At 32.6% G+C, this 25756-nt stretch overlaps 2 protein-coding genes across 7 annotated transcripts in view; one reads left to right on the top strand and one right to left on the bottom strand.

Moving 5' to 3' along the window:
- Positions 1-16908, bottom strand: part of ERR (estrogen-related receptor) — a 75275-nt gene extending 58367 nt beyond the window's left edge. For 3 of the 6 annotated variants that reach the window (XM_068762839.1, XM_068762840.1, XM_068762837.1), the window contains exon 1: positions 10768-10861. In XM_068762839.1, the coding sequence (XP_068618940.1) occupies positions 10768-10788 (21 nt within the window). In that variant the 5' untranslated portion in view covers positions 10789-10861. Of the gene's footprint in view, positions 1-10767; positions 10862-16808 lie in introns of those variants that run through there. The other 3 variants (XM_068762838.1, XM_068762841.1, XM_068762836.1) reach the window with 2 other exon arrangements.
- A 2485-nt stretch (positions 16909-19393) lies between these two features.
- bai (Transmembrane emp24 domain-containing protein bai) lies at positions 19394-24872 on the top strand. Its single transcript, XM_068762832.1, has 5 exons — positions 19394-19720; positions 20744-20864; positions 21713-21783; positions 23806-23932; positions 24486-24872. The coding sequence occupies exons 1-5, from the start codon at positions 19544-19546 to the stop codon at positions 24605-24607; spliced, it is 618 nt and encodes a 205-aa protein (XP_068618933.1). The 5' UTR covers positions 19394-19543; the 3' UTR covers positions 24608-24872.
- Positions 24873-25756: the final 884 nt, after the last annotated feature.

Raw genomic sequence — 25756 nt, 5'->3', positions numbered from 1 at the left:
AAATCTGTACTACTGTAGCTAATAATTATCAAAAAATGTTTGCAAAGAGCACTTCATATTAACATATGTTTACTAGAGAAAAAAAGAACGCATCAGAGACTTCTAGGCCGCAACTATTTCATAATTACTTTTTTAAAAATAAAAGGTACTATAAGTGAGATTAATTAAGTAAAGACTGTCTCAAAGTGACCATGGGCATACAAAAATTATCACAGTGTTTCATCATAAAAAAATCATCGATATAAAAATATTTCTTGCCAAGATAACCGTTCTTTCTGCCACCGTATATCACTTGAAATAAAAGCAATTCTAAATATATATTTAGTTTACAAACTTAACAAACGTAAAAGCTGTTAGTAATAATTGAAAGACTAAAAAAAAAATTAATGAATACTTAAAAGTGGACGTGGAAAGAAATAGCGAGGATAATAATACCCAGACAAAGGTAGGCCTTGTACAAAATAATGCGAGCGTAGCGTTTGCCAGTATCGACGAGGCCCTAGGCTATCTATGTATATGTTGAGTTAGGGCAGGCACGCGGCGCGACGGCGGCGGGCTATGTTTTTTGGACATAGGGTTGCCACCTTCAAGGCCGTCTCTAATGTAATATACCAGCAAAATTTTTACTGTTAAAACTGTGCAGTCCAATATAAAAAAAAAATTGTGTTTATTGCTTTAATGTATTTTTATTTATTTATTTCAAAAATTAACATCATATCAACCGACATACTACGAGCTCCATCAATTCTTTTTTCAAATTTTTATTATTAAGGAACGAGAAAAAGTTTTAAAAAATGCGAGAGAGATAGTAAAGACATCTCTCTTAGAGAAACAAGTGCAAAGTGAAACACATATTATATATATGTCAATCATTTGACGACAATTAAAACCAAAAAACGCATGTTATTACACTGACATGATGTTGGTAATCAAACCGAATTCGAGATAGCAATACATTTGGCTATTGAGTTTCCTTTATATACGAAAGAGATCGCTGAACTCAACACGATGTTCACTAGTATATATAACACAGATTAATGTGAACAGATCTTAAGAGAAATATGAAGCAAAAAAGAGAACTTGCATGGTTTTAAATCAATTATTTTACAAAAGAGGTGGGTACGGACATTACTTAGATAAGAGAAATTTGTAATACAAAATATAGAGCAAAATTGGCAATGTCCATTCAAAGCCTAATCTATATAAACAACCGTAGTCAAAGTAATAAATAAAATAGTAATAACATTAATTACATTATTAATTAACATATATGCGAGGTTAAGGAAAGATTGATCAATAAAACATATTACATAACGTATAGCAAACACGTGACAAATAGAAGATTTGTTACATGAAAAACTATTAAATTTGGCCTCAAAAGAGTAACTATCGAGTTTCTTGCTAAGTTTTTCTTAATAGAATAAGAAAAAAAGTGTGTGGAGAAAATTGGGACCAATGATACTATGTATATGTTCATTTTATCAATGTCTTGACTTTATGAAGGTGCTTGGCAAAGCCTATTTGAAATAATATATTCATTAGTCTCTTCGTTGTTTCAATAAAAATTATACATCCGCAAAGACTGCAATATGACGACGGCTACATATTGCTCGCGTGGATTTTTTTAACTGATACAAAAACGACCTCATTGCACCGCGCACCGGAAGCGTCGCGTCTCGGCCGCGTTTAATAAAAATCATTGATCCAAAAAATTCTAATCGACCCGTCTAAGACAACCCTAATAATAATCGTTTGGAAGAGGCCATTCGTGGAACGAACGCTGGTGTGCGTGTGCACGTACATACGGACGTCACGGCTGTGTGCGCGCCGCCGCCGGTTCATTGTCAAGGCCAACTGCCAAATCTCCCGCTCACGCCCCGCGCTCGTCGCCCCCCCCCCTTCCCTCCCTGTCAATTACACGAATTCGGCGAAACCATTGCGTTGATCCCTACGTATGCCTTAGGCGCTGAAGCCTTTGCGTCGAACATAGCAGCAAATGTACATCGAAATGTTTTCTATCGCGTCTGGAAGAGGATCATATGCTAGACAGACATGCTTTAAGGTTACGTATCGCATTCCAAGTGTATTTAAACATTTTTAATTAAACCTTCATTGGAGCCAACTTGAGTTCGCGATACGATAAGTATTACAAAAAAGTAGAAATTAGGTCACGCTAAGATTGAAAAATAAATTAATTCCCATAACTCTTCATCAGGCACTGCCTGTCTCGTAGAGTGAACACAGTCGTATCATTTTGGACTGATACAGCACGTATTAGATAAAACTGAAAGAAGCAGTTAAAAAGCTAATTCCTAGACTAATGCAGACAATTATTGTGCAGTCAATAGACTAGGTACAGGCAATTAAATGCAACGTAGACATTATTAAAAAAAAAAGACCACGCATAACACTACCTACAAGACTGACCTGTTACCATTACTATAAAGGAAAAAAAATGAATGTTACAATTATAAACTTCAAAGGTGTGAATATATAGATATACGTTCACATCTTGGTATGAAGCCTTTTCACCTGTTTCCAATTATCTTCAAATGATCAATTCTATTGTCATACAACAGGACAAACCTTCTGGTTTATCCAATATTTCTGAAACCATTGACATTATCTAATATTTCTGAAACCATTGACTTCTGTATAGGGTGTACCACACTTCAATTGACTGCAAATGAACTATAGATTCCCTTTAATATTTCCACACATAATTAATCAGCATGTATATTACACGTAAGTATCAGGAGAGAAGTTTGTGTCTTTTAATAATTATCAAAAACTGAAGTTCCAGATTCGAATCCGTCTTTTAAGGGTACGATAAACCAGATATCGATGCAGCTAAAAGAAATGTTTTCAACACCTGCCCAATTATTTTCAAAGTTTTTTTGAGTACAAATATGACACATTGATTTTATTAAACTCTTCCGAACCATATTTATCACTGGATTCACGAAACTACATTACATAAAAATATAATAAATCTACATGGTAGAAACATAACTACAGTTTTAGTTGATTGAATTATATCATAACCTACAAGTGAATGCACATAGCTTGCATATACGAAACGAACTTGAATCTTCGCGGTCGCAATAACAATCAGAGGCAACTCGTTCATATTTACAATAGCATAATATAATTTAACGATTTCTATAATCTAACCATCGGATGCCGACACGAGCGCGTACGATGCGCCGGCTATAAACCGCCCTCGTCTGTCACGATATGAGCCACGTAATTACTCTTTAGTGGAATAAACAACGACCACTCGACCGTCGACAGCCGAACATTTAAAAAAAAATTCGAGCTACCATTCCTTTGACTCGCGGGGAAATCCCCCTATAGATACCTTACTGAGTATAGTACACGTATAGTATGCTTTCTCATACTACTCGTTCCAACCCCTATTTATTTGGGGAAAATGATTTATTGGGGCAATAATTTTTTTATTTGTTTTTTTTATTAATAATCTAATTATTCTCCATCCATTTCATATCGTTTATATATTATACTGTTTTTTTCATTTTTGTTTATTTGTTTATTCCATTTTTCCATCACCTTTTATCCCATCCTCAGATATTACAGGTTAGGTCTTTTTTATTATTCACTATATATATATATATATATATATATATATTTCACATTATTTTTACTAAATATATATATCACAGTTTTACAGCTTAAATATTACATTATACATATTTTCACAGTTTTTATCTTTGGTTTTTTTTTTTTAATTTTTTGCCGACATTTCGTTTTATTTATTTTTTTTTGATAATTTACTCGTATTTCAACAGAACGTTTCGGTTTTGTTTCTAGCTATAATTTCTTTGATGACCTTTGTACAGAAGCACTATTGTAATATTAACATCTTTGGCCTAGTCTCTCAACTTCTCAGTGCAGGAATGGAGATTTCCAGCATTATCATAAACACGTCAGCGCTAGGACATTGTTAGAGCTGACTCATCAGCATTATTTCAGCAGTAGTGCCCACCACTGGACATGTTCCAGTCGTAGACGTCCACTGAGTGATATAGGCTTCGTCCAAAGATTTTAAATAGGACCGGTCGGAAGCGGCCCGTGTCCAGAGTCTATAATCTCCCTTCCAGAACCTTAAGGCTCCTGCGGACATCTTTTCTACACGTCTATTTTTAGACATTAAATATTAAACTTTAGTGTTCAGTCGAAAATAATAATAAGCAACAGAGTGCAACCTTACACTGACTTTAAACTATGCAGTGTAAGACGCATATGATTTTTAAATAAATATTAATATTAAACAAAGCAGTCGTGGAAGCTTTAGATCTGTAAAACGTAGTGATTCATTCTTTCTATTTGGGTGTCCCGATTGTGAAAAAATTTGGAAAAAACTTGGAAAGGAGTTTTTCACGAGGAGTTTAGAGAAACTCTTTTGCTAAGCCGTACCAAATAAAGAGAAGACAGTTTAATATTACCGAAATTTATACGCTCCGTGCTTACCTACTTATACAGACTCTTACAAAATTACGTCTGATATAAATTAGTCTTAATTGAAAAAAAAAAAACATTCAGACATTTCCGTGTGACCATAACGTTGCGTTTCATTGTTGTATCGTCAGATTTTATCTTAAAATAATTCATGCACATTTTTGATATCGCCACAACTCTATTTATACAATAAAGTATGTACATCTTTTCGAATAATTGAGTCAATTTGAACACTAACCTAAATTAAAATATCAACCATTCTATGTGCCATATTAAAAAAAAAACTAGCAAATGACAACCGCGGACTAGCAAGCGTGGGACTTCCACCTAAAAGGTATAGATACAGCCTTAAGGTCTTCAGAAGACGCTAGGCAGTTCGATTCCAACAGGTCCTATTGGAAATCTTCGGAGAAGACTTATATCAGGCAGTGGACGTCTTATGACTGGCCCATGCAAATCCTGCGACTGAAATCAGTTCTACGTATGTCTTGACGCTTGTAGTGATCACTTCTATAACAATGGTGGAGAGCTGTATCTCTACACAGAAACGTTGATGAACTAGGCCATCGTTGCTAATACTACGGTAGATAAGCGTATTACACGTTTATGAATTAATATAAACGAGGATTTCTCCTAGAAATACAAAAATAATAGCCAGCTCCTAATTAAAACAATAATGTAGTTAGAAATATATAAAAAATGTGCATATTGTTATCGATAAAAAAGACACATCCACATCACTAGCGCAGACAGTTACGCAAGTTCATATTGCTAAACCCTATTAACAATACGTTACTCTGCCAAACAGGATAGCCTATTTATCAAAAAAAAAGAATTACGTAACGAAACTATGTTACGATGTCTATATAAACTAAAGGTAAATATAGTTTTAATTATTTACTAAAATATAAGCCCAATAAAATAGTAAAATAATAACTGTTATAAAACACTGAAATGAGTAATTTTAGGCTCCGCCATTTTGTTTTAATACGTAAGTAATTAAAAAGAAGTTTTTTTTTCAAAGCCCCTGTATTTGTTTTAAAACTGTACAAATTTATATTTTATAGTAGGGTTCGTAATTATTATTGTCAAAGCATATTGAAGAGACAGTGGGCGGAACACATCGACCCTGAGGTTGTTGAGATGGAAAGGATCTGGAGTGGCGACCACGAACCAGCAGACGCGGCGTGGGTAAGACCTTCACTGGACTGGACAAATGACGACAGAATCAAGGCAGCGCGAGACCGGCCATTAGGGCAATCTTTGGGGGAGATCAGTACCTTAAAGAGGGCGTCAGCCGACTGCCAAGATGATGCTGAGGAATCATTGTGAGGGTCACAAAAGAAGTTGTCAAATAACCTAACATAACGCGCGCGATAGTGCAAAGGAAGAAACAATTGCACACACTTTCGCTGAGTAGTCCCATATATGGACAACATAAATATTATTTACGAAATCAAACTCAAATTTTTTTTTAAATTATTGTGTTTTATATTGAAATAGCAGAACTAAGGGGAAAAAAACAAAAACTCATTAATGATTGTATATACGAAGATATAATTGTAATATTTTGATCCATCAGTTTCGTAGAAGCAAATGTATTTAAAATTATGACAATAAATGTAGATAAAATTAAGCGAAAGATGGCAAGATAAACAATGATTAATTAGTTAAAATACGATAAACAAATTGATGATGAAGTATTGTAGAAAGAAAAGAAGATAATAATAAAAATAAAGATCGTAAAAATACCAGAACATGACACGAAATGTGTACTAAATTATTCATTTTCTAGATGTCTAAAACAAATGCGAATTCGAGCCAATGCCAACAATAAAACATAAAAAGATAAATTTTATTTCACCCAAAATTTCATCTCCCAACTTCCTTAATATTATAATTTACCTGATACTGACATATATATTGACCATACATATAGTTTGATAATGTAATGATAAGTTGGTCGGCCAAGGCCATCGTCGTTATCAAGAATTCGAATGTATACACATTGTTAGATTAGATAGAAAAATGCAGTTAATTTCTATTTATTGCATAACTGGTAACAAAATAGAAGAAGAGAAATTGCAGAGAAGTTAAGAGTTTTATATTAGGATGAGCATTTGCTAAACATTACTCTACCCACAGCAAATCTACAATACGAATCAACAGGCTATATCGGTTACTTTTATTCGCCTAAGGATCTCTTAGTCAAACAGAACGAAACAAAGATTACGGTGTTTCAGTATGACGTATATGTTAGGTCTCTAAGATATATAGGAAGTAAAGATCTTGTTTTTCAAAAGCCTGAGCGGACTAATTTTTGGTCGGAGCATGTATTTACATACACCAATACCTCGCTTTGCGTCGTTTTGTTTTGCGTTTTTTTTCGAAGTTGCATCGCTGCTTAATTAGTACTAATTTTTCACTGTGCGTCGTTACATTTTTGAGGATGCGTTGTTTTGGGTTCGAGTCCTTAATTTTTTTTTAATTTGTTTTCCAGAAGATTGCAACATTTGTTGACGAAATTGCGCCATACCATCAAAACTCGGGGATTCCCTTTTTAACTAAAAATGAACGCAATTTTAATACAGTTTTATTTTCACTTTGTTTTGCTAATTTTGGGGTTCAGTTTTAATTACGTAGTGTGTTGTAATAGAGTGTTGGATTTTTTTTAAAAGAGAATATTAAATTTATATAAATTATAACGTATTGTTTCTGGATACAAAAAAGGTATACATTTTTGCAATTTATTTATTGGCAGAGTTGTATTATTTTTGTTTTTTAAATGTTTACTTTGTTCAATTATCTTTTTAAAAAGTAGTATTTTCGTAACCCTGGAACCTATCTTCGATCTTTACATGGTTTACTATTGGAAATCTTAATTCACATTGCGGCGTTTCAATTTGCGTCGTGTATTTTTGAAACGTAACCACGACGCAAAGTGAGGTATTGGTGTATATCATTTGGACGACTCCACTTAACACTTACGAAATTGCTGAAACGTATAGCAATATAATCTGAAAATACGTGCGTTCTCTCGCTAGCTAGACACTTCTTTGCTACCATGACCGGATTTCCGCTACTCGCATGCAACTACATTCCGCCACTTTGACCATGTCCACTTGTGGATCCTACCAACCCCTCGTCCACTGACCCGTCGTCGCCATTCGAAAACCTTTCACCTGCCCCCCACCCGGCCATCAATGCCACTTCAAATGACCAGTTCTTCGAGCTACGTCCATGGACTTGATTCTTACTACTAATCTCCTGTTTTACGATTTGAACAAAATTTTTATAAGCTTATTTACAAATAGATACTTTTTATTATTTAATACAGAAATAATGATTTTCTCAAACATCTCATCTAACAAACGACTGATATTACTTCCGTATTACGAAGCAACTCTAAATGTTTATACGAGATAGTGCGCGCAATAAACATAGTTTAACGTCACACGATATCACTTCTGAACCTAAATCTTAAGATCGATCCGTAATATCCTTAGTAAAGCTCACATCTAAACTACTTTTATGTTTGAAATTTGATTTCTTTTAATATATTATTGTTTTATTTAATCTTAAATAATTCATTCATTATTCAAATTATTAACCACGAAGGATTATTTAAAATGACCGCTTGTGTACCTTATAAGGTATCAGAAGAGTCCAATTTCATAGAAACTGTAATAGAATCAGATTGAACTCACCTGATGTAGTCCCTTAACTTAAAGCGACGAGAATATAGTTCTTGGCATTTAATTTGGCACATCGGACAGATGAGTAACAAAATTCGTCTGGATTCGCTTTTGTAAAATTGTCTCTATCACACTGTACCTCGACTGCGATAGACTAAGATAACGCTTTATAAAACCATACCTAGCTGAACATTTCGCTCGCTCCCGACGTGCCAAATCAAATGCCTAACGTAAATACTATACTACAGCTAACAATGTAAATGAATAGAATAGTAGAATAAAATAATAGAAATATCCTAAAATGTAAACAAAACGTTTTTATAGATACACTACAGTAAGTAAATTTTAAATTTTGTATAAAATTTATATAAGAATAAAAAAATTATATAACAATAAGATTCAAGACGTTTATGTAACAACGCATTTGAAAAACAAAGAGATCAGCGCCACGAACGTGGTTAACAACGCCCAACCGATATCCAGGCGTTTGAAATACAAAATCCTTACAACCCCCCTTATTTGACTTCGTTACATAATGATATATGAAGTCACTTTCTATTTACTGATGAAAAATTTTTTAGGAACATATTCCAATAAATCCAATTTGAAAAGTCTAATTTAATGCTTTTGGAAGTGTGGTGAGACAGATGGTCAGAACCCCTTGGACCAAACCAACGTTTCGATCATCACATAAAAGAGAGGTTTATCATCGACTGTGCATATACGAATTCTCAAGTTGTTTGGACATGTAACCCATTATGATGGTGGAACATTTAGTGGTGATATCGTGGACATTCTCTAACAAGATGAAGATATTTAAAACTGCCACTTAGAACTCAATAAGTGAACGCCCTCCCTACACCTTATACCAGTGTTTCCCAACCTTTTTAGTGCCATTCCCTACCTAAGCCTTTCTCAAACTTACGTCTCCCTATGTAACATACATCATTTCAATATTAAAGCGATAGAGTTAAATTAGTGTAGAGTCCATTTTCGTATTGCCCCCCGTTAACAATCAAATTGCCCTCTTGTGGGGCGTAGGCCACACGTTGGGAAACACTGCCTTATACCGAGCTACATGGCGACGCATTACGACATCAGTGGGAGCACCAGAACCGACTGGGGCATTACCAGAACCAATGTAACAAGAGAGACCATTGAGAAGAAGAATTAATTCTTTTTAGGGATACTTTCTCTTTGTCACAGTTAAGCCACGCATATTTATCACGCATATTATCGTAAATAAAAGAGAATAATTATACTTTGATATCGGAACAATATTCGAACTATCAATCTACCACCACATCCTGCGTGTTCTAAAATTAAAATTTTTTACACAAAAATTTGTAATAATAAATTCTACATATTGTTCACTATATTGTAAACTATATCAGGGTATATACTAACATAAGACAGTAATATATATCTACAGTTCCATGTCAATTACGTAATCTTAAAACTATAATAAATTATGAAAAAGACAGCTAATAACAAAATATTATTTATATATTAATTTATTTAATTCAATATAATGATGCCATGTAAAATTCGAACGAAATTTTGAATAATAATTATTAATTTGTTCAATTACTCAAGACACCTGTTTTCAATTACTCTGTATGTAAAAATAATAGATTCAGTTGATTTTATATCGTCATTAAAACACAGTGAACGTTCTCATGCGGAGAAAAATTGCTAATCAAATGTTAATAAAAACAAAACACTATTGCTTACCCAAACATCGGAGTAAAGTTAAAATACCATATAATTTTCAAACATTTTACATTAATAAAAAACTGAATATTTTGTGGACCAAACATCGCTCAATTTTAATTACGTAATTATATCGATAGATCAAGTAATCTCTCTGAAGTATACTTTTTTTATTAGAGTGCGTACAGTTCGGCAATATTCGAATAAAAGTGAAAGAATTACATAATTGTTGTTCAAAACGAATAGGCAATTATAGATTGCGTAGTTGCGAGACGATGAAAAAAACCGTTCGACATAGCAGCGCTAGGCGAGCCCGCGAGACGCTGGGCGGCATCGATCAGTGTTGGGGCAGGTCGGGCACGACGCGCCTTCACCGCGCACGTGGTCCACCGGCACGCAGCGGCCTACTCAAACACTTTCCCACACCGAATATGCTAATATACGCTTTTATTAAACACACCTGTAAATGCTAATTTTCTAAATTACATTTATGTCATGCATCAACTTTTAATATCATTTAACCAGTCTAAAACAAGTGCTAATTAGTTTTCCGCGAAATAACATTTCGAAATAGTCGTGTACTCATTAGACCAATGCCGCAAGATTATAATGTTATCGGGTTGAGATTTATAAGTGAGAATTTTAATTTAAATGTTTAACAGTGAATTAAATTAGCGATGGAATCCAGCACAGGCGCGCGGGCAAAATAATTGCGTTGTTTGAACGTTATTGATAAGAATTCCACGGTTGTGTCCAGAGTTGATAAAATGTTAAGATAGGTCAAGGCAAAACTTGTAAATTCGCGCACGAATCTAACCGTCTAGACGTAAGCGGAAATAGGATAAAGGCACCTGGAGATTGTAGCATAAAATGTACGCACCACTTCCTCCATCCAGTCCATGTCGGTTGCGGCGTCTGGGTGTAGGTTTCGTTAACTAGTTCGGACCTCGTCGCGAGTGTAGTGCGCGTCGCGACGTCCGACACACGAGTGCAGCGTCGAGTCGTGTGTTTGCACCGAAAATTCCCTCTCGTCTGCCCCCTCCTACCTCCTCTTGTCCCGCTCGCGAAATTTTCAATGTTAGCGTAGAGCAGCGCCATCTAGAGGCGAGCGATGGATCAGTCGGCGTCGTGCGTGGCCTTGAACTTGGCAACACTTCGCGAGCGACCCAGTTCCCCGCCGCCGGGGCTGAATGAGCGAATTCGCGTCGCTCTCATTGTATAACGTTACATCACGAGCGCACTCGCGTATTTACATGCACTTGTTGCTCCCTGCGACGATGCGCTTGCAGCGCGAGCGGCCGATAACGCGCCCTCACAACCGGTTAACAACTGTTACCCATTCTTACATATTCCACACGCTTTAGTAACGTATAGTTCTAAAAAAATATTTATCCATTAAGCTACTAAATTGTAAAAACACTTTGACTGTATCAAAAGTATTTTTCATGGGCAAGAAATAGGATCGCCGTCCGGCTACGTCAGGCGACCTTGACTTCGTTGTTAGTCTCCCTACTTGAAAATGCACACAAGAATATTTATGGAAATGGTCGCTATAAAGAAACTTCGACTGTTAAGCTATTCTTAGATCAGGGCGTATTTGCATCCCGTCTATAAATATTTTAAGTAGACAGGTGCCATTACAGGTCACCGATGAACAGAGCGACAACGAGTAGACGCGGCATGGGTTATCCACTAGGTGTTACAAGGACGTAGTTAAGATCGCGGGAAGTCCCTGGATTTGAGCAGCACATGCCCCGTCATCGTGGCGATCCTTGGGGGCGGCCAGTGAAGAAAGATGGTGATGATTACTCACTATACAGAATTGTGTCAATTTTACAATGCCCTAAATATTTTTCCTTCTTTTTTATACATAAATCAAATGACCTAGAAATAATAGATGTCCTGATTTCTATATCAATAGCCTAACAAGAGATCTGGAAAAGAGTTTAGCGTTTCCTGTTCACTCTGAGTGGTACACTAATTCAATACAATAGGCAAATAGACTGGACAAGGCCACTATTTTATTTCAAGCATTGTAGCTAGGTAGAATTCTAATGTGAAAAGAAACTAACTGTAATATTCGTAATAAATCGTAGATTCCGCGATTTCCACTTGTTAACCACTCGAGGTCCACGAATTGAACACGCGATGTCCATTCGCCGACTATGAGAGGAGCACTGTCTGACCCCCGTGGGGTCCAACATTTGACCGGCGATACGGGTCGAATGTTGTGTAAATCTAAAAAGCTGTGACCCTTAGCCTGCATTTAACCAAATTTATTTTCGTTTAAAAAATTCTATGTTAAACTAATAAAATTATACAGATTTTATATCATTTTTAACATATCTCTATAAATCGCTAAAATATATCATAGTCATAGTTCATTCAGTTCGTTTCAGAAACGGATCATCAAATAAGTTTTGGTAGAATCATTAAAATTTGAATAAATAGTGAGAAAAGACTTTTTTGCTATCCGGGATCTCACTGCTGCTTAACCCTTTCAATACTAGAGTACAATAGTGTGTCAGGACTAAAATTGAAATTATATTCAATTCTTACTTCAGGCGTGTGAATGTACTTATTTATGCCAATTGGTTATAAACATATAATTTTCACTAAGATTTTTCTATAAAAAACTTGAAATTCGATATGGGATTATATGCACCATTGGTCTAGTAGAAGTGTAAATTTCTGTCCCATAAGTCCTTAAAATGTAAATGAAATAAAAATATATATTTTACGTATGACATTTTTATTGCAAACTGCTTATAAATTTGACGTAGCAGTCTCTCATCACAATTCAGTGAGACGTTATGTCCCAACAGTCCATATGTTTGATGGGACATGTATATACCTACAGTATCGTAAGGGTTAAATGGTATTTGCAGATTCGGCGTGTTCGGAGCAGCAGGGCGCGGAAGACGCTTAATTCTAACCTTTAAAGTAGCGAAGGTTGAAGGCTTTCGGAGGAGCCTGGGTTTGGGCCGCTATACATTACTATTATTCCGGAACAGGATAAAAAGGTAATTAAATTTCTTGGGACGCTGCTGAGCTCTTAGATCGCTTCAGCTGACACTCCATAGACTTGACTACGGTCAAGGGCCCCCACGATGTGACCTCGGCTAGGCTGGTCACTCATCACACCGCTATAAGGTTGAACCTCGACTTGATCGCTTCCAATTGTCGGACTAATAACACTACTTCTTCGGAAAGCCTTAGAGCTGCAAGAATAAGTGTCCGAAAGACTCTAGCAACGCTTCTATTTAGAAAGAGAAGTCTGGTCCCTAAGCATACTGGTAGCGCTGTAAGAAGAAGTTGCAATAGAAACTCCAGCAACACTTCTAAAATGGAGATTGTCTTCTTAAGAGAAGTTACTTAAGAGAAGATGATAAGTCATCTCCCTATGTTTTTCAAATTATAAGTACAGTCCTCAATACTTATATCAGTCTTATAGCGCAGTTTTACTGCTTGTTAAAAAAAATAAAGGTAATCATAACAAAAACGTCAATTAAATCTACAATTTCATAGTAATGCAATCTATGAGTCGAAGTTTAACTTGGTAATTTCGTTAATCTCCACTAGATGGCGGTGAAATTTAATAAATTTCAATTAAGCATAATCGTTAATATATATATATATATATATATGTATATATATATGTGTGTTTATAATATTTAATACCCGTATAATTTTTTCTGCATTGCATTTGGAGCATCGACTATACAATACGGGTGTAAATATTATTTAATTTTTATTCTAATTCTTACTTTTGTTCCTAGCAGTAGTCTGTAGTTTCGGCTAGCGTCGGCAGATGGCGCTAGTAGCATCTCCGCATAAACGTATAAAAGGTGTACAGCGCGGTAGAATCGACATTAACAAAGAAGCCTCGACAAGGATACGACATACGATAATTCCTAGTGGAGAATTTGCTCCTACCGCCTTTTGTCGCCCAACATCTCTGTCTTTCAACTGTTCATATGATATGAAGAAAAAAAATGTCATATATAATTACTTTAATAATTTCGTCATTTTTCCAAAACAAATTGTTCTAGGACTTTATGTAAATAAAAGCACAGAAATTAGAAATACTTGAAACAATATGACTGGTGATGCGTAAAACTGATGTGGGTGAATGCTGTACGATGAATAATAGAAAATATGAAGGATAAGAGAGGGAAGGTGAAAGTAGGAGGGTGTACGTCCCTGTACCGAAAACAAGAAGAAAAATATTATGACTATTGAAACTTTGATTTTCTCACAGTTTATTTGTGTTAGCCATTATAGGGTACTTTTGCAAGTTATTTCTAAAAAATTCTTACAAAAGGTCTTCTCTACTACTACCGCTTACAAAAGACGTATGTTAGTATCGCGGAGATAATACAAGTAGTATTGCGAGGTGGATAGTGCTACAAAGTGTTGTTGTTGTTGAATAAAAATATATTAAGAGGACCGGAAAGTAGTGTCGTTTCTGTTGACATATTTCACTGAAAACTGATTCGATTTTTACCGCTCCGGCATTAAATATTTATATACTAGACGGTAAAAGGTTGTTAGTAGTGAAGGTAAATATATTGTTGATAAGAAATAAAAACTTGTTAAAAATGTAATCGTGTTAATTTAACTAAGAAAGTGACATTACGTTCTGGTCCCCCTAACAGTTTGTATAGTGTGATCTAAGTACTGGAAGTGTAGTCTAATGAGACTACTTCCATTATAGTACTGTTGTTAATAGTAAAAAATGCACAACACTTTGAACTTCTCTTGTTGAAAATTCACTGGCTGAAAATTTATTCTACATTAATTAAATAAATAGTAATAACCCTGAAATATGTAACATTAATTTATTTTTATTTCTTACCTAATCTCTTTCCCTATTATTACTATCTAAAATCTAAAATTTTTCCCTATTATTGCTATCAGGTTATGGAATGAGCTACCAGAAGCAATTAGATGCGCTAAATCGCTGTCAGCGTTTTAAAAAATGGTAAAAGAGTACTTCTACAGCCTTTAAAATAGGATATTGTGTAGCGACTTTTATTTATTCGTATTTATGTAGTACCTTTTCCCCATGTAAATATATATAAATTTAAACGGGGAAAAGGTACAAAATAAGGTACTATAATATATATATATGTGTGTGTGTGTGTGTGTGTGTGTGTGTGTATTTATATATATAAGTATTCTTTTATGTATGTATCCGTATTGTATTTATGTATACCCTGAACTGCCCTCTCTTTCATATCTCTCATCTCCTTCCAAAGGTTGTCTGGTAGAGATTGGCTCGAGCGATAAGACCGCCTCTTATACCATATGAATTGTTTCTTTTGTTTTTCTCTGTTTATTGTCTACAGTGTATAAGTGTCAGTAAATAATAAATAAACATATATATAAATTTAATAGCAAGGACCTGTAATTATTTTATAAGATTAAACTTAATTGTGCAGGCATTCCGGTTCACTTAATAACTTTATGGTTTGTTGGCTCTAATATGTATGTTGTTTCAGATTATAGATGTCCATTGCAAGGCTTAGGCCTCCCACAAAGATATTAAAATGATACACCATATTCGCATATAATGGGCAGGCGGAATCCAGTGTGTTATTATGATATGGTATGTATGTATGTATGGTATGTGGCATTGTTAATGCACAAAGTGTGAATTATATGACTCTATCCAGGTAATCGAACTTGCAACCTATGATCGCAAGTCTCTCTATGCCCGGACTGCCACTGCTAAAAAATCTCAAATATATATACTAGGGACAGAAAGTTTAGAACAATTCTACACTTATATCATTGATAACAACTCCCTTTAGTTAAAGAAATATAAAATAAAAAATTATTGCATAATGGAGTTTTTAAAGAAAAAGTATTGCATGAAATATTAGATAATACAATATAAACTTTACTTATAAGTACATTAATTACTACAATTATCAGATAAGAGACCGTTTGACACAATTATTTTCTTATTTAAATCTGTCTTAAGCTAATAATAGTCTATTATTAGGGAGATCGGAAAGTAATGTCGCTTTCTTTAGTAAAATTTATGACTAAATTACATGACTAGAGCTACCATTATGTAGATGGCAAAAGATTATTAACAAAAGTGAATATATTATTGATTAGAAATAAAACTCGTTAAAAACATGGTCATGTAATATAGTCACTAATTTAACTACTCTCCAGTCTCCTTACTTTCCGGTGTCCCTAATAATGAAAATAAATGACAATCAAATATTGACATGTGCAGAACACCTTCCGGTCCCCCTAATATAACATTACAAAATTTATTTAAAAATAAAATTATATAAATATACTTATAACAATACTAATAGGACTATCAAGCTTATTATAACATAAATACAATATATCTAATATGGAAAAGTCCCAGTTTAACATTTTTGATTTTTTTGTGGATGTTTAAAAATATTAAACTTTCATAAAATATTTAGTTTTTATCAGATATATTCTATGTGTATAATAAATATAAACATTCTCTACAATTTTATTATTATCAATTTAGACAAAGTCCTTTCAACCCATATAGCCCACTGCAAGGTATAGGCTTCCCCCCAAAGATATCTATGGGAATATACCAAAAACAATACACATTAGGCAGTTCATCATGTGGAAACTTATTTGTGAGCAGTGGTAATCCTGTATAATTAATTCACAAAGTGTGAATGACTCAATATTGTATCCTGAAAAAATTAATTCTACTGCAGAGCTATCAGCCGGTAGCCGAGTATTTAATTTCGGTTTATGATTAGATATAAGCTAGCATAATTATCAGGGCTGTGTATGACTACAATATACAAACATATTAAATTTGGTTCTAAGTAATAAGAAATACATGTAAACTTATATTTTGCTGTGGGAGTGCCTATTTGAAATAAATAGAAATATATTAAATCTTACCTCATCCATGTGTTAAAGAGTCTCTATGCCTTGATCGACTAAACATCCTATCAAAAACTGTTCTGCTTTTCTTCAGCAGCCAGAAAAAATTTACAACTAGATATACCTGGAAAAAGAATTAAAAATTTAGTAAAATAACAATAACAATGAAATAATTTTCATATAAATAACTTATTACTTAATGTTCTAATGTATGCAATATTGTAAATGAGCTGTGAATAAATGAATAATTATTCATTAACACTATACTTTATTTACTATTAACTTAACTGTGAAAAGTATAAATGATTGAAAAGGAATCATCAATTGTACAGAAACTGAAATGTGATATGTTTATATGGGATTAAAGCTGTACCCAAAACTCATCTTTATCCAACATACTATCAGTTTCTGGGTTTCTTTCTTTAATTAATTTTTTTAGTCATTGTCACTATGGTATCGCTTGACAAAAACATACATTTTTAGCTCTATACATTTTTTCATATAAATTAGACCAACATGCAAGGCTGTAAGATAAATAACAACAATCAACAGAAGAGAGAGACATGTTCACAACAGATGTTTATAAACCATCATTAACTATTATTATGGACCAATGAAATAAATTGTACATTTTCTGGGTTATGCTGCAGTCAGCAAATAGAATACAGACCATTGCTAATAAAATACAATGTAAGCAAATAAAATGATGCAATATTACAAAGATCGATGTATAAGGTCAAAGCGTGAAAAGTAACAATGTAATTATGTCCCATCATTATACTGTGCGCTGTAATTGATATGTCACAATTGTTAGGTTTAGTTACATTACACTATTATGTAAACATCTCAGAAATGTTTGTAATGTTTCTAATTCACAATAACAAATTATACTTACATCAATTAGGTCCCGATAACAATCATGAACGGTGCAATTTTCACTTTCTAAATTATTTATTTGTAAATATAAAAGTTGTTCCTAAAATTTTAATTGTTTTAAATTATGAGTTTTTCAGTCTAGTAAACTGCAAACCACGAAATATAAATTTCCTAATTACTAAATAATCTCATAAATCTATCTTAGCCTTACATTAATAAAAATTAAAATAAGTTAAAAATCTTGTTTATAACTTTTAAAGTAACTACAAGAGAACTAGGTTATAATTGACATTTCTTGTTCGTTGACATTGACAACCATAAATTTGTTCGACGGACACATTTCCGAAGTGACACTGGCGATAAATAAAAAGCAACAAGCAATTAAAATGCTTATTAACCTTTGTTAGTTGTTTTACATTGATTAATAATATTTATTTAATCCAAGAAATATATTCACAGGTTACGTAAATGATAGAAAAATTGTGTAAATATTTCTAAAATAATATCGAAATATCGCTGTTTTTGTTTTAGTCGACCAAATATCATATCGGATATTTTACTTACAGCCAAAAGCCTGTCGATAGATATGGATACCGTTTCATTCGGACAGGCCTTTGATAATACAACAAAAACGAATATTATAATTTCTCTTTGTTTTAATCTTTTGTTATTATCTTTATAACATTTATTTCTAAATTTAGTTTTTTTTTCTTCATGTCATGTCCTTCTCTTTACCTCTTCACAATTCTTGTGTAAAATTTTTCTTTAGCTGTAAAATACATAAAAGTTATTTTTAACTCTTAGTGACATAGAAATCTTGTTAACAATGTATTTAAGACATAATGTACATTTACTATTCTGTTTACTAATTTAAACACAAAATTTTACTGGTTTCTAAATAATGTTAAATATAATCGTGTTCTGAAATATCGCGTTCTATCAAAACATATTTAATGAAAATTTAAAAAAGTTGCATAATTCAGCTTTTTAATTTTTAATATATTAATTTAGCAAATGAGAGTTTTGTTACATGGCAGAAAGATTAAGGTAACATTGTTATTATTTGCGCCAGTTTTCTTCTTAGATGTCCACAAAGCTCTTTTGTTACATTCTTCAACTTAAAGAAATTATTTTCTTGCGATATTGTAAAGAGGTAATAAAAATGTAATTAAACAAAATAAAACTTAGAACAGTTGGGGAGAAAATACGTGCAAAAAATAAACTGTAATAATAAAAAAGATAGAATTTTAATTGTAAATAAAAAAGTGTATTAAGTATAATATAAAATAACGGAGGAAAATGTTAAAATTAAAAATTTGGGAGAAATTTTGGTTGTGAGAGCGATGCTTGAATGTTATATAAGTGCAAGCCATACGAGTTATAGATAATAAAACAAATAATGAAAAAAATTTTTTGAAAGAAAAAGTCCTTATGACAGAATAAGATAGAGTGCACTAGAGCCTCTATGAACGGGTCATAAAAGTAGAAAAAAATTCTAAAGAACTTTCTAAGAAAATTCGATTAATAAATAATTCACAACAAATAACCATTGCAACAGGTGTTTTTGTAAAAAATACTAGGCATTCAAGTATATCTTCAAATATATAATGTTTCAATAATCATGGAATTTCTATTAAGTTCATGATTATTTCTAATAAAAAATAATAATGACTATGGTAATGATAATACGATTTTTATTGTGGCAATATTTTGTTTCATGACAACCCTGTAACTTTTTCTTAAAAACGCCGACGTTTCTCGTTTTTCGGGCCAACTCATCGGTCTTTTTGACACAGAATATGTTTGTTTTCTGCTCATGAAGCTATGAGTTTTAACAAATTCGGTATATGATAAATAACTATTGTGATAGTTGAAATATGGAGGTACACTATCTCGTTTTTATTTTGAGTTTATTTTGGCATGGATGCCATGGAATCATGTGGAGTTTAGCCCCCAACACGCAGAAGTGCTTAAAGGAAGAATTACATGCAAATGTGCTGGTTTCTGGAGACTATGCAGTTGCTGAAGCGGCTGGACAAAGAGTCGATTATATCGTAAGTCAATATCACAGTAATTTTGATCGTTCATCAGTCGATCTTCAACATCTGTCTTTAATAATTAGGACTGTTTTTGATCTGTATTTGCCTAAGAAAGTTAACAATAAATGTACAATTTATCACATTGGTTGAAAAAAAGTAGCAAAAGGTTGCGGTTTAGAACCAAATGTCTGTCTATCGGAGTATAAGTATTGAAGTGTTGGTGTTATATTACTTAAAAGAAATTTTACAATAAGGGCTTTAAGTACTTCACCATGCCTTTGAGAAACAACAATACTAAGGACAAAATGTTACAAGCTCCCAATAATAATAAAACTGGACTATATAAAAGAAATACATCAAAGACTACATTACAGACTATACAAAAGAAAAAATTTACATGTGCAATTTTTAAAAAGTAGCCAAGAGTATAAGCATCTTTATATTACTTACCAACTGTTAACTTATATTTGCTTACAAAAGTATTGTTGTAAGAATGCTGTGTTATATGTAGGCCTGTCAAGAGTAAATCATTAGACATAACTAGAAGATCTATCTAGACGATCATATCTAGAAAACATATCTAGAATGAGCTTCTAAAGCAGCACTGGTAGAGTTGTTTAAAATTTAGTCAGGTAGGAAGAGGAGTCTCTTTGGTGAAGGTGAATATCAATGCATCATAAGCAGACTTAGGGAGGTCTATCTGCTATGTCATGGGTCATCAATTTCATGCACTATACATAATCCCTCGTCTTGTCTCTGGACTGGTTTTTGCATCCAAGTAGCACTACACTCTTTTTCACAGGGAACCTTTTTTTAATTGAGCTTCTGAAAACATCTCTGTAGACCTTTGAGATTGTAGGTGATCTCAGGAAGCCACCTTGGTGTGCCAATGGATAAAACCCTGTCTAAAACACAATAGACCTTACATCTGTACTATGAATCTATGTAATCCTAATAAGATATGATAATTTATCTATTAATGTGGATTCAATAGAGGAATCATGAAGTATTTTTGTAATGTATTATTTTTTTGTGCAGGTGAGGGATTCAAAGGGTCACATTCTGTCACAGAAGGATTCAATAAACAAAGGAAAATTCACATTTGTCACAGAAACCTATGACACATTTGAAGTTTGTTTCATTTCAAAAGTACCGCCAGGTATGTTTCTTTGAGTATAAACACTATATAGGATGCAGGTAATATTTGAGGGAGGTTTGTGTCTGGCATTGGGTGTCTGTTTGGATGACATGGTAATAATATTAGTTGGGTCCTGGACTATATGCTTTATTATTGGAAGTTTATTATAATTTGACTTTAAAAAATTTAAGTTAGAGACCCCACATTGTCAACAACTTGTTGTCTCATTCACAAGCAGGAATAACTCTATCCCCACACACATTCCTCGATTTTTGCAATGGTATTGGGCAAAAATGGTATTGATAATATCCCAAAATATTAGAAAAAGTTCTTTTCTATCTCACAATATGTGAGGGAGACTGAACAATGCCTACTTGTGCTTATTCAACTTTAGATTCAAACATTCATTGCATTCAAATATTTGTTATCTGATAGTTATACAGGTGATTGTTTATGACTATAAAAGCTTTAAAGTGTACCTCAATTGCTGACAATTAATTGTATAATATAGTAGATCCTATCCAAAAGTCAATAATGGATTCAAAATAAATAATGTGATGATTATATAGTTAGAAAAGATGTTTTCAAAATTCAGATTAGATAGATACAGATACATACAGTCTAGATATTAAAATTTATTATTGATTTATCCCCACAAACTTCATACTACCAAAAGTAAATGAATGGCCTGTCACATTCCAATAAAAAAAAAGTTATTTCAAAGTAAATGCATCACAGAGGCGATTGGAAATAAGTGTAAAAGTTTTAAGATTATTTACTGACAAATTTGCTATATTTTCAGCCCACATAAACATGTTTAGATGTAGTGCTTTGAAATGATAATAGATTGTCAATTATTTATGTTTCAGAGCGAAGAGGCGTCACTCAGGAAGTTTTCTTGAACATTAAAGTTGGATTTGAGGCTAAAAACTATGAGGGGGTAAGGAATTATTGATTTTTTTCTATTTACACACATGCCTTATGCTGTGCCATGTGTGTATTGATATAATAAAAGTTAAATTATGCTTGATGCTAATTATGTAGTATTAAATGTTTTATGAAATTTATTTTTATATATTTATATAATCTGTGTCCAAAACTGTTGTAAAATATCTTTTTCTTGTAAAATGGAGAGAGTACATTTTTTGATTAAATAAATTATTTTTATCTTCTCCAATAATTTTATTATTTTATATACTTTGTTTTTTATTTATTGACATGTAAAAAATACAGTGGACATAGTTTGCTAATTTTCATCTCTTTATTATCGGTGGGTCATCTATGGCACCAACTACTGCAATCCTTCAGAATACTTGGGTAATAATTAGTAAGCTTTCAAAATGACTAATAAGTATTAATATCAGATTGTGTTGCCATAAAACTCATCTTTTATATATTTAATTTTATAATTAACATATTTTATTGCTATATTGCATGATTTTTTCTAGTCATTAATAACACACAGAAATTAAAAAATAAATGATTTCAGAAATAATAGTGATGATACTAAGAAGAAATTCAACATTCACATTTTTCATATTTGGGCTACGGCATATAAAAATTAATTGTTTTCTATACTGTCTGTCCTTACACTTTGTACCTTTGACTTTGTACTGGCAGAAGTTATTGACCTGTTTCATTCTTATAGAGTTAGAGCTATCACTTTATACACATTGTTGGGAAATAAGTTTAACCTGTCTACTGCCTATGGATATTGTATTACCTTAAAAATACAGCATAAAATTGCTTGCCCTGGATGTACTACAGACCACAGGATCATAAACAATAATATTTCATTTAAAAAAACGTTTCTGACACTGACGGGCGCTATGTTGTGGCACATGAAGGGTTAAAAGCTTTTTGCTTAGCTGTTCCCCCTTTTCGGGTCATTTTCAAATTAAAAGAAAGCAGACTAGTGATTATTTTTTATCATAAACTAACATAGTATGAGTGTAATATTTTGTATTGGGCATGAATTTTATTGTGAAATTTCAGTGTAAATATTGTATGTAATTAGGAATAATTAAAACTTTATATTTAGTAGGTATTTAAAAACATGATTATAACCTGAATTTGGATAAATAGATAGATGTCCATGTAGATAGTTGTGTTTGTGATGTACTAATGTTAGGGGAACCGTAAAGTAATGTCGCTTTCTAAAGTTAAATTCATCTGACTACATTTTTAACAAGTTTTTATTTCTTATTAACAATATGTTCACCTTCATTATCAATAACCTTTTGCCATCTAGTATAAAAACTTTCAATGCCAGAGCTGTAAAAATCAATCGGTTTTTCGGTAAAATATGTCGACATTACTTTCGCCAGTCCCGCTATTAGATAAAGAGCAGTCTTCCAGTGTGCAAGTAGTTACAGTTCGTCATCTGACTTGAACAAACAGTAATAAACATCTGTTTTACATGTTTATATATGCAATCCATACAAACATGTAACCAATTTATGTTGAAACTTCCATTCATGTACTAAATTTATGAAGTGTTAAAATTGTAATGTCTGTTTTTTATAAAAGAAAATTAATTTTTAAAGTATCAATTTGTAACTAGTACACCTATGTCAATTCTTTTCATGTTTGTTATTCTTCCAACATTGTTTTCATGGGAGATATACTTAAGAGTTAAAAATGTATCAAAAAAGTGCCTTATATAAAGTTAAGACAAAGCCTTCAATAATGGGATTAACAATAACTTTAAGAGAATTTACAGATCAATGTTGTAGTTGTTATGTAATCTCTGGAAGGATAGGCACAAAATATTGTTGGTTATATGCATTATTGTCTGTGTGCCCATTACAAGACAGTTTTACATGTTGATCACAAATATATGTAGTATTTATGGTTTTATTAATAAAAAAGTTATAACTTCCTTTTTTTGTGAGAGTATATTCCGTCAAGTAAATGTAAAGAAAACTGTACCCAACTTAATAAATACCTAAACTTATTATAGATTGGTGAGGCAGCCAAACTAAAGCCCATGGAGTTGGAATTAAAAAGATTGGAAGATCTGTCAGAGGCTATTGTTCAAGATTTCACTCTGATGCGTAAGAGAGAAGAGGAAATGAGAGACACTAATGGTTAGTACAAATGTAAAAATGAATTTATTATTAAAAATACTAATTCAGGATTATTAACATATGAGCAGGCATGCTTTCTTAATTTTTTTCCGGATGCCACTTTAAATTAGATTTATGCCCATTTAATATTCGGAGGAATTTGTTTTGAGTGCTTAGTGTTTATTTGCACATTTGAGTGACAAGACCGTTAAACATTTTGAAAAAAAAAAAGAAAACATCTGTCATCACCAATGAAGTCCTCCAAATGTCTTTTACACATAAAAGCCACTCTATGACTCAATAGGCTATAATTGCAATAACATAAAATTTAACATTAGATGATTGTAATTACATTCAATTATAATATTCTTGTTTAGAATGTTACATCAGAATTATTAATTAATTTTATTTTTTATATATATGAGTTTATTAATTATTTACATATATAATAATTATAAAAAAAATGTCGACGCGCCTTTTGGTAAATTTTATTGCGCCCTTACCGGAAGGTTAAATACATATGTAAAATTTATTATAGAATGAACCATTTAAAATGAAACCAACTTTTTTTCAGAATCAACAAACAACAGAGTGCTATTCTTTAGCATATTCTCCATGGTATGCCTTCTTGGACTGGCAACGTGGCAAGTGTTATATCTTCGTCGTTATTTTAAAGCTAAAAAGCTAATTGAATAGCACTATTAAATAGCGGACACGGTGGTACGCGGCTGGCAGTGTGTAATATGTGTTATATTGTCATACAGGCAATATTTAAAAAAAAATATTGATAACACATCACAGTACTGATTTGTGCCTCGTGTCGCCCCGCGTTACGATCTCGTGCCGCACAGCCACGTAATTAAAAATAAATCAGATAAGTTTTGCAATTTTATTTAAATATTTCTGATGTATATGGTCGAGTTCGCGTCTTTAAGTATGTAAAAAATACCATTTTTTTGAATTTACACGTGTTTTATTTACTAACCACTACTGATTCACTTTCCTTTTATAAAAATAGGCTCCCCTCTGGTTTTGCAAGATACATATCTTTCCTTGCTTTTTGATCCTTTAACATAACAATATTCCTATTAAAAATCTTTAAATGTTTATAAGTACCATTTCTATGTGGTTCAAAGATGACTAATCAGCTCTTGTTCAATTGTTGTAAATAAATCAAGTGTCACATTAATAAAGGACAGTATTAATTAGATTTAGCGGTAATTTGTAGTCATTAGAGTCCCTTATACATTCGCCTCTAAACCTTTTAAAGAGGCGAGTGCATCCTTCATTTGCTGTCAATTAAATTATGGTACAACCTATCTAAAATATAATCCTTGGTTTCAGAAATAATATACGTATTTCGCAGCTTGCTAGACATATTAGGTTGATTTTCCACACTAGAGCAAACTACCGCAACTGGTCTACAGACTATCTTGGATCAAGTCTAAGTTAAATAACTTGAACTTATGTGCTATTTATTTCAAGTACCACTTGTTCACTTTTCTCATTCCCATTGTATAACATCATTTTAAAATGTTTCATTTCATGTTTTTTTTTTTGTCGATTCTGATAGCTGAAATAACCAGGTGGTTTCCTGTGCTATCAAAAAATTAAAACTATTTATAATGTAAAAATATTTTTATCCAAATTTTCTTTCCTCTAATAGGCACGGTTGGTAAAATCTTAGCTGGTGTTACAAAGTGGCATACAATTAAACACTAACAGATACATCAGTTGTGCAATGAAAAATTTGTATTTAGAAATAAAATACAACTTTAAAAATAATTTGCGACGTTCACTTTTTAAATAAATATATATGTTTAAAAATACACTATGTATGACAAT

The sequence above is a fragment of the Battus philenor genome, unplaced genomic scaffold (genome assembly GCF_028537555.1).
Source record: "Battus philenor isolate CCGP_79_NKW_IND1 unplaced genomic scaffold, ilBatPhil1.0.hap1 SCAF_17, whole genome shotgun sequence".
Lineage (NCBI taxonomy): Eukaryota > Metazoa > Arthropoda > Insecta > Lepidoptera > Papilionidae > Battus > Battus philenor.
This window is presented reverse-complemented; position numbering and strand designations above follow the sequence as displayed.